Below are 10,718 nucleotides of genomic sequence, written 5' to 3' on the forward strand. Positions count from 1 at the left end.
CTGAATATACAGTAAGATTAGAGAGCTCTTCAGGGTGAAGAGGTGGCATATCCTTGACCGGTCATTCACATTAAAGGATTCTCCATGAAATATTAGATATTATTATTTTGTTTGACTTCATGTGCATTTGTCCAGTTACTTTTGAACCTGTTATAATCAGACAGTTCTCAACTCAGAGGCTGAAGTAGATTGAATACAGTTTATTTGTGAATTAGAGTCTTAATGTGGAGCAGGGGAGGCAGACGCAGGACCGCAGGTGTTCCAGAGTGGCTGAACAGGCAGAGAGTGTTGTGACTCCTCCAGGCAACCAGAGCAGGAATGGCACAGAGCGTGGTGAGGCTCAGTTTGTAGGTGTAGGTGAACCTGCAGCACAGATGAAAAAACAGGTAAGTAATCCTGAAGGCGAGCAAGGTAAATGGGTGGTGAGGAGTGGAGTGATGAGCAGATTCTTAAAAGCAACAGACTGGAGGTGTGGTGATGACATTGATAGCTGTCAGGTACACAGGTTAATTGGGAGGAATGGAAAGTAGGTCTCCATGCTTTGGCCTGAACACATATACACACACAGGACACACACACACACACAAACAGGTGGAGAAGACAGGGACAGACAATACACACCAGAGAAGGGAACTCAAAGGAGGAGAACCTTCCTATTCCTCACAGAACCCATAAACTTTAGACACTCTGTGTTACAGGGATATATCTCCCACATGGTTCTTCCTATACTGATGTAACCCTGCTCAAGTTAAAGCTGAGTCTTGGAACTTTAATGCAGTATCCATATTTCAAATTGAATGTGCTGAAGCTCAGAGCCTGAAGAACAAAAAATATCTAACTGCCCAAATAATTACAGTCAAGTCTAATTTTATTTATGTAACCCAATATCATTAAATCACGTTTGCGTTACGGGGCTTAGCACTGCAGCACTGTCTGTCCAAAGACCCTCAGATTGGACGAGGAAAAACTTCCCCAAAAAAACCTGTTAATGGAATAAAACTCTGGAAGAGTAACTGAGGAGGGATCCCTCTTACTCATATTTTACTTTTACTTTCACTTATTGTACTGTACCCCTGCTGTTGCTAAATGCAATTTCCCCACTGAGGGACTAATAAAGGATTCTCTTATCTTCTTATCTTATCTTATCTTCCAAGATGGACATATATGCAATACCTGTCAAGATGGCAACTTTATAGATTGTAAACACTGATGAAGAATCTGAGAGAACATCCAGCAGCTTCCATTAGCCGCCAACAGTCTGGACATTGTAATTACATCTATAAACAAACAAAAATCATACACTAAACTGCTATACATACACTCAATACAAGCAGACACTAATATTATGTCCTGTCATTTTTGGGCCAACGGAACAGTATATTAGGTAAAGTTTCATTCAGTGACTCACTGATTAACACAAAGCTTCACCTCCCCTCATGTGGAGGATTTCATATGTTGGGGTGTGTACCACAGTCAGTTATTCTCTGACTATTGAACTAAGTCAGTATTTAGTAAAATTGCAGTAAAGTGTTTACAGCGCATGTTTCTTAAGATAGAGGGCTAATTCATTGTCAGTTTTTCTGTATCTAATTGCTTATACCAGTCAGTCTCCAGCAGATGTCAGTGTTGTCATTTTTATCACACCAGGCTCCCCATGTTAAACAATTCCTACATCCAGTGCCACTGCTGGTGGTGTGCAACAAGCCAGTTGGATGCACTCTGCACATATTCAGTTGTTATCATTCCTCACACACTTTCTAAAGAAACCGGTCTTTCCACTGCTTCAGGATTTGAGCAGTCTGGGACATGCAGTGATAAGCACAGAAAGCAACATTCAAAGCAAACTATTAACCTTTTTCACAGCAGACATTTTGACCAGTCACACAGCACGTCGAGACATCAGTCAGTCAAGCCAGTTTTATTTATATAGCACCAAATCATAACAGAAGTTATCTCTGAGCAATTTCATGTAGAGCAGGTCTATTATTTACAGAGACCCAACATTCCAGCATGAGCAGCTCTCTATGACAGTGGAGGGGACAGTGAGACAGCATCCATAATAGGTCTTTTTCAAAGCGGATATTTGGACTTGTCAGTAGGAAACGCACAGTTCCATCAAGCACCCCAGTAAGCTCTGACAGTGAACCAGCAAACACAGTACTAGGACCCAGGAATTAGCCCACCTAAATGCAATCAAAAATGCTGTGAGTAAAGTCTACACCAGGGCTCTGGAACTTCAACACCTAATTGGAAGACAGCCATTATTAATATTTATATTGATTTATATTGATGTAATCACAACTGTTTTCTCCACACTTATTCTGCTTGATTAGACCCTTTGGGTGTGTTCACTTACATTTCCATTTCCAAATAACCTTCATCCTGTCTTCATCATCCATCTGCTCCTCTCTTCCAGATGCTATGGCTGTCTCTGTACACCTCAAACTGGACAGTAAAATGTTGCACGAAATTGTCCTTTTAATACATCTGATAGTAATCAATGACACAGTCAATGGGTCAAATCTTCATATACCACACTTTATTGCACAACAATAAAACACACAATCAAATGCCATGACTGTACACTGTATGAACCAGCAAGTGGGACATTTCAAGCATTTCACAGTTTACAGATTAACCTCCTTTCATACCGAAGGCCTTCGTTCACTTGGAGTGCGGTGCTCGGCTCCAGCTGGCCCTCTCTCTGGTGTGAAGCCTGAAGTGGGTGTTGAGGTGTGCTGACTGGTTGAAACATTTCCCGCAGACATGGCAGTGGAAGGGTTTCTCTCCAGTGTGGATGCGATGGTGCCTCTTCAGCATGCTGACTGTGGTGAAGCTCTTCCGGCACACTGCGCAGCTGTATGGCTTCTCCTTGGTGTGCCAGCGCATGTGGACCTCCAGCTGGCAGGCAAAGCTGAAGCCCTTCCCACACTCCTTACAGCTGTGCCACCTCTGGATGCTCTGGCTTGGGTGAGAGGAACGGGGCAGCGGCGGCTTCAGGGATCTGACGTTTTTGATCTGCAGTATGTGTGCATTTTGTTTTCCATTCGAGCGAAGTAAGCTTTTGATCTGCTGGTCTGTTTTCTGTGTCCTGTGACTCTTTGCAGTACTCGCACAGGAATCACCCTGAGCCACTCTACAGTGTGAAGGAGCAGACAGAGAGGACGCTGTTAAGCTGTTGGCTGGCTGCTGTTTGCTGTCGTCCTCTCTGTCTCTCTCTGCCTTAATCTCCTGGGATGTTAGTGGAGGTGGGGAGATGTGTTGTCTGCTGCACACAGTCTCAGCTGCTGGAGGATGTGACCTGTGTAGTGTCTGACTACAGTTTCCTTCCTCTGAGTCTCTTGCTGAACGTGAATGTGAATCTGTTTGAATGTTTCTGAGTTCTGGTTCTTCTTTGACCTGTGGCAGCAGCTCCACACTGCTTCTCCACTCAGACTCACAGGGCTGATCATCTTCTCGGGGCTGGACAGAGTAAGGCTCTGAAAGGTGACCGACATCACAGTCATGTTAGGCGTATTTGAACAAAAATATTGTTGTGTATCTTCTGAGGATGTCTAAACCTGACCTGCAAGGTTCTTTTTATGCTTTACTACATAAACAAAATATGTTTTCACTCTTTTCATGTCTCACCTAAATTCCATTTAAAAATCTGCTGATTTAATCTTGCCTTGCTTATCAGGAATCATACTGTCACACACTAGCACTTGGCACTGTGGCCTTACCTTAAGTTTGAACTTAATGCTAAAGCTTGTACAGTATCTAGCTGCTCTTTCAGGTCTCACAGTCACTTGCACCTATTTTTATTTTTTGTTTATGAGAGAAGAAAAGGTTCATCTCACCACAACATGTTGTGTTATAATAATGTTGCTGTCCTTTATATGGTTTTGTGTTCAGTCTATGTTGGAAAGAAATATGGATTCTATGACCCAACTATCTAATTACACATAACATAAGATGAATTAAGACCTAATCCCAATATCTGTGTAAATGTTGCTTACTTGAAGCACACACATTAAAACAGGTCTGTATTCATACAGACTGTAGTTGGCAACTTGATTATCATAATTTCCTAAGGGTGTTCTGTAATCTTGATTATTGCGAGAGAGTAGCAGTTCTACCTCGTCAACGTATTTGTTCGTTGAGTCAAATATTTGATTCATATTTTTAGAAAATACATCTGTATTATCAGCTATGAGGGCATTTTGCACACAATAAATATCACAGTAAGTATTGCAGCGATTTTTGACTGCTACAATATTCACACCGTAATTCATCCTAAACTTAAAGTGTTTAAAATTCCACTCTAATGTTGGAATGATGTAAACTGACTGTCATTCATAAAACTCATCCTGTGTGAGTGCGCCTCACTTTCAGTGTCATTATATGAAGGGACCAGAAAAGATGAGACTGAATCATCTGTTCAGCTCTGAACATTTTCACTGCTGCAGACATGTGATGATCAGCACCACTGCATCCATCATGCATCAGTGTTACACATGTTGCTTTCTGGGAGAATATATTTCAGTTTATTAACAACCCCAAATTCTTAACTGTTTTCATGTTGATGACTCTCACTGTTGATGTCAATGTCGATCGATCGATAAGTGTTACATCGACATTTTCGATTTTACTAAATAAATGAGATGTAATATATGACACCAGCTGAGTGTCCGGTTGATAGCACATTAGCTGCACCCATGAGCAAAGCCCTATTAAAAACTGATCTATTTTAAATGGGATTTGGTGTGAGGTTCAGTACGTCAGTGAACAGATCACATTAATGACAAGCACCACAGTCACCAGCCACTGATCTTCACCTGGTTGCAGCAGCAGCCTTTGGACAGCCACACTGAGGAGCCGTTTGAGCCGCTCGTTCTCCTCCTTGGAGCGGAGGATTTCACTCTGATACTCCACCACCGCGTCTCTAACGGCGCGGAAAATCTCTTCGCCGGCCGCGGTCAGCCTGTCGTTCAGAAACACGTTTAACAGCTCCAGTTTGCTCATGTTTTCCACCGCTGCTCTCCCCAAGAGGTGAACGTCCTTCTGTTTACATCCGCTAACCCTGGAAACAGAAGCCTACCGGCTTCTGCGTCCCGTCCCGTGTTCGGTGGCATGTCGCGCCACCTGCTGGACGGGAGACCACACAGCGCTGCATCTTCGAAGTAGTGGTTTATGATGTCTTTAATCCAGCTGCTATAATACCGATAGATCCCAGTTATAATTCCTGCCTTTCACATATACTTGGGTGTTGGCTGTTAACCTCAGCCTTATCCCCTCTGCTTTATAATGTGGAGCAATTCTTATATTCTTTACAACATAAGTACTTGTTTCACCCAAGAGGTTTGAAATACTATCTTGCTGTTATTGAAAGCCTGAATTACAAAGGGTTTGCAAAGCAGGCAACTCTTACCACCACGGTAAGGAGTTCGAAGTTCAGTTATCTAGTTTGGTTCCAGGCAGACACTCAACTGGCTGAATTTATTGCTTTTCTAATCAGGACAACAGTATTCAGTTGTGCAAACATTATTTCACAATGGTTTCTCTAATGTAGTTAGCCAAACAGATGCCATCCTTAACGTCATTAATAAACAGCCCATGTGAGTGCATGTGGTGAGATGCCCCAGTCTGACATAGCCGGGGGGGGGGGGGGGGGGCAGGAGATTTGGATGTGTGTCTCTTTGTGTCTGTGTGTGTCGCTATGGGTTATGAGCGAAAGACACCATTGATGTGCCTTTTATATATATATACATACATATATACATATATACACATACACACACACACACACACACACACACACATATATATATAAGACTTTATTATCAAAATTTAATTCTTTTTTTAATTTGAATCCACTGGTTAGGGAAGGTTTAAAATAGGCTATTTTTTTAAAATCACACAATGATCATATCACAAAAGAGTTAGAAGCGTGTTCTCACGTACAATACACAATGAACATTTGTCACATATGAGTTTGTTCATGCAATACTGTAAGTTCATACATGATAGTCCTCAGCTGAAGCTCACATTCATGCACCTGTCCTAGTTCACTGTGACCCACCATGTCTTAGCTACAGTGTTTTACTGTCATTCAAAAGGTTTCCACACAGAAAACCGAACGATCTGTGCCAGACCTCATGTATGGAGCAGTGTATTTGGTGACATTCATCTGGTTGTGGACAAGGGAGACTGCATGGATGGATGCCAGAAAACCAGATGCAGTTCAGCTTCCTCTGATGAAAGGACAGACCTTTCAGAACATTTAGAAGTTTATTACTCTCTGTCCTTCGTATTCACAGGTTCAGTTTTTCACTTTGGACTTCATGTGTATGTTGCTATTGTTAAAACTCATATCAGAAATGTGCCGTCAACAAACTCAGGGCGAGATCTTCAAAAATACCTTTTTTTGCACATTAAAAACTGCATTAATTTCAACAACTGTACTAACCATTAACAGTGGAATAAACTGATGAATTAAATGACCTACTTTAAAAAATAAAACAACACAGCTGTGGACTCTTGGTTTACTCCTACCTACTGTTTGCCAAGATGATTCCTCTTCCCAAAGACAGACAAAGAGCAATACTACAAAAACTACAAATACATGAAAATAAGCAATTGCAGAATCTAACTGGGCCTGTAAAAGAGGTCAAACAAATAGAACAGTACTCAGAAACCACTGGCATCAAAGACCATAAAAGAGAAGTAGGAGAAAACAACACAGACAGCAACTAAAACTCAAAACAAAGTGATTGTAACAGAACAATATAAACCAAATGTGTGCACCTCTTTTAGAAACCAGTGTTGTGTCGCAATGTAATGATAAACATAATTCAGAGACTGTGGTAATGATGAGGGACAGTGTGTGAAACCATAAACTTTTTGTCTTTTTGGATTTCCATGTTGCGTATGGTAAGACCAGAGGAATATTACCATATTCCTTTTTCAGTTGTGTGACTGTGGATTTGGCCATCACAGAGGTCGACAGCTGTTCCTGACTGTAACCTGCTCTAAACTTGAACAGGCTCTGCATGACCTGAAACAGATCCACCCGCAGTATGAGGATGTAAGTATCACAGGTGAAGCTGAGCTATGTGACCCAACATTTCCTGATGATGAGGATGAAACAATGGATGATGATGATGATTAGAATGAGAACAGTCTGATGAAACCAGATAGGTCTGAGAGTGGTGCACTTCACGAGACATAAAACGAGGCTGAAAATGAGCAGATGACAAATGACATGACAAATGATGACTCAGACAAGAACATGCCTAATGGTTGGTTTTGCTCTCGAGTTGTGCCTTCAACCAACTGATGTTGCAGAAGAGCAGGTATGTTTTAGTGAAGGAATCTGCTCTGTTGCCCCCCACTAAAAGAAACAGCCAAGTAGGCTTTTCAGAACATGTAAACTGGAGGCCATGGCTTTCCCTGTTCACTTCCCTACAGGTAAAAAACACACTGGATGAAAAGAGATGTATTACAGTATCAGTCATCTGTTATTTCAATGCAAGGCTTTTCTGTATTAATGAGCTTTTTCTTTTTGCCAGAGATACAAATTACTTGTTCTTTGCATGGTTTGTGAATGAAATGCACTTGGCTCCAGCATGAAATAGAGTTAAGGAAAGGAAAGACTCCAGAGAAGAGATGAACACAAAATAACCTCAGGAATGTTGCAAGATAAACAAGAGGTTGAAAAACTGGTGCGAATTAAAGGTGCAGATTCATGCAGCCAGTGAGAGGAGCCTTAGACTGTTGGGAGAAAACAACAAAAGATCTTTTTGCCATGGTCAGATGTTTATGAATGTGATGAAATGAAATGAGGGAACTCTTTTATGCAGGCATATTAAAAAACAAGATCAGCGCTCAGGAGTGTGTGACCCATACCTGTGGCATTAACATGAAAAAATGTTCACGTGGTGTCGTGTTCATACCAGCAGATGAAAACTCAGTGAAAACCAGTCAGGCCCTCTCATAGCTGGAAACACAACATCAGAATGTTTAAACGCGTGGAAAACATCTCTGACTGATAAATACAAATGAAGACGAGAAATACCAAGGTTTGAGGAGCTGCTGCAGCTACGTGCAGGTTTGTCTACGGCCAGCAGATAAAAGACACTCCCCCCTTGCTAAATGAGATGGGATTTTGTTCAAAGGAAAGAAAAACAAAACATGACAAGCCTGTTATCATCACATTTCACTGCTCTCCACAAGAAAAAAATCCTGACCAGGTTTATGGAACAGTACTAAGACTATACCCTTCTTACCAATCAGATCAGAAACTGAAAAGGCATTTCCTACCCTCATATGAGTCCTTTTATAATAGTGGTTAAGTACAGCTACAAGGTTCATACTTACTTAATCATTAATACTTTATCATGTGCCCATCAAAGAAACTGTCAAACAAATATGACAAAAACTGTCAAGCGATTGATGAAGCTGTTGAAGATTATGGAGTGTTTTATGGATGGTATAACCTGGCACCTGGATCTGAAGTAGTGAGGTTGGGGTGTAATGAGGAACTGGCAGCAAAACAGATCATGACAATGTGCAAGAAAATGAGGCAGACTACAGTTGTGAGGCTAATGCTGCAACAGAACCCAGAGCCATGAGGGAGCCCCCTGTCATCGCTCCTGTAGTGTTATGTCAAATGTACCAGAATCTGAACCAAAAGCAAATCTGTGTCTTCACTGCTGTGAGAGACTGGTGGGTAAATTGAGTTTGTGGCCTAAATCCAGAGCAATTTTTCACATGCATCAACAGTGATGCCAGAGTGAGAGAGTCACATCTCATCAAATGCATCTAAGAAACTGAGAAAACTGAGCAGAGGCATCAAACATCAAACCCCACTGTTTGACTTTAATATATCTGGCACAACAATGCACTCTCTCTGCACAGCACTGCCAATCCCACAGTCCCAGCTGACTATGGGTGAGAGGAGGAGTACACCCTGGACAGGTCTCCAGTCTATCACAGGGCTGATATAAAGAGACAAAGAACCATTCATGTACATTCTTACTTATGGACAATTTAGGTTAATTAAATGAACCTAATCTGCATGTCTTTGGACTGTGGGAGGAAACCCAGAGGGAACCTACGCAAGAAGGGAAAACATGCAAACTCCACACTCCAAACTCCACTCACACCTAGCCCCAGCTGGAAGATTCAAACCCAGAACCTTCTTGCTGTGAGGCGACAGTGCTAACCACTGCACCACCATCCCACCCTGACTGACTGGACAAAGTCAGATCAGAACTTTTAAATGTTGAAATTCTTGTCATTGACGAAGTCTCTACAGTGTCAAAGCCCCTCTTTGCCTATGTGGATAGAAGAACACTCAACCAGATCAAAGGCTGTCAGAAATCCTTTAGAGAGCGCTATCAGCTATCACCAGAGCAACGGGCTAAACCTCTCTGTGTACATGACCCATCAGAAATTGAGCTATGACAGGAACACTTTCAGATGATCACTCTGACTGAGATTATGGATCAGAAGGATGATGCTGACTTTGCAGAGATGTTCAACAGGATCTGTGTGAAAGAAAAATGAGATAATCTGTCCGAAGCAGACACAGCTTTGCTGTCACCAGCTGTCACTGAACCAGCACTTCATCCAAATGATGTCCTATTAAAGGACCCACAAACTGGCACAATGTCACAACAAGTCCAACCATGTAAAGGAGGCAGAAATGACTTACCAGATTAACTTGCTGATGTTTCTCAAGGATTAGTGAACAGTTCCTTTGCTACTCTAGTCAGGATAGTCAAGTCTGAACAACATGTATCTGCACGTCACTGTGCTTGGGTTCAGGATGGGTGATGAAACGGGTGGAGGGAATTGCAGTAACAGAGCTCCAGGGTCACCTGATAATCTTGTGTACACAGAGAGAGCAGAGGAGAATCTGAAACAGAAAGGAGTGGTACACGGACAGTTTTCCATTAAACTAACCTACTATTCATAAGGTTGAAGGTTTGACAACATCATCAGCTGTAGTCTCACTGAAACACATTTTGAACCTGGCGTAGCTCATGTAGGTTTCAGTAGAGTGACCTTTCTCCCAGGGCTGAACCTACTGCACCTGGATGAGAGTAAAATATATGCCAACCCACAAATCACTGCAGCCATAGACACCATGAGACAAGCCAGCTTGGATAACATGGGTGCCTTGATCATATCAAACAAACACTGAGCAGGCCCAACACTGTGACCAGTGTCTTCTGTGTGTGACCAGTGACCAGTATCTTACTGTCACAGCAGCTAACACTGCTGCGGTTAAGGCTGCCTATCTAGGCCAGGTGAGGCTTCATCCTGTGTCTTACAAGGTAACACCACAGACTGAAAGTGTCAGTGTTAACTGTAAAGCTGTGCTGCAACCTTTCCTATCCAGATGTGAATGAGGTGGCTGTTAGAGTGTATTAGGAGGTAGGAATCAGAAATAGCATGCCTAAATGCCATTTAAACATCAACTACTCATCACTAGTACACACTGAGGCAATTCACAAACCACAGCTGCGTACATGCTAAATTTGTGGGGAAATTAATTCTAACTTTTGAGAAGTTTAAATATTGCAGTGTAGCTGCAATATTGGGAAGCCTCACAGGAGAAGGTTTGGTTATTAGAAGATGATTAATCATTATAAAGGATAATTATTGATATTCATAAAAAATATTAATGGGAATTAACAATTGCGGGGCACCACCCACCAACCTACAACAAG

The 10,718-nt window shown here is 42.0% G+C and overlaps 1 protein-coding gene across 1 annotated transcript; it reads right to left on the reverse strand.

Annotated features, from left to right (window-relative positions):
• Positions 1 to 2,511: 2,511 nt before the first annotated feature.
• si:ch211-86h15.1 (uncharacterized protein LOC558435 homolog) lies at positions 2,512 to 5,055 on the reverse strand. Its single transcript, XM_041034371.1, has 2 exons — positions 4,818 to 5,055; positions 2,512 to 3,479 (listed from the first exon to the last, which is right to left on the reverse strand). The coding sequence occupies exons 1-2, from the start codon at positions 5,002 to 5,004 to the stop codon at positions 2,665 to 2,667; spliced, it is 1,002 nt and encodes a 333-aa protein (XP_040890305.1). The 5' UTR covers positions 5,005 to 5,055; the 3' UTR covers positions 2,512 to 2,664.
• Positions 5,056 to 10,718: the final 5,663 nt, after the last annotated feature.

The sequence above is a fragment of the Toxotes jaculatrix genome, chromosome 3, assembly GCF_017976425.1.
Source record: "Toxotes jaculatrix isolate fToxJac2 chromosome 3, fToxJac2.pri, whole genome shotgun sequence".
NCBI lineage: Eukaryota > Metazoa > Chordata > Actinopteri > Toxotidae > Toxotes > Toxotes jaculatrix.

What these genes read in the sequence shown, in the direction of transcription:
- si:ch211-86h15.1 (XM_041034371.1), bottom strand. Translation starts at nt 5,004, where the DNA reads ATGAGCAAACTGGAGCTGTTAAACGTGTTTCTGAACGACAGGCTGACC. An exon ending in AAGGCTGCTGCTGCAACCAG is followed by an intron (nt 3,480 to 4,817) that starts GTGAAGATCAGT and finishes GTCACCTTTCAG; the next exon opens with AGCCTTACTCTGTCCAGCCC.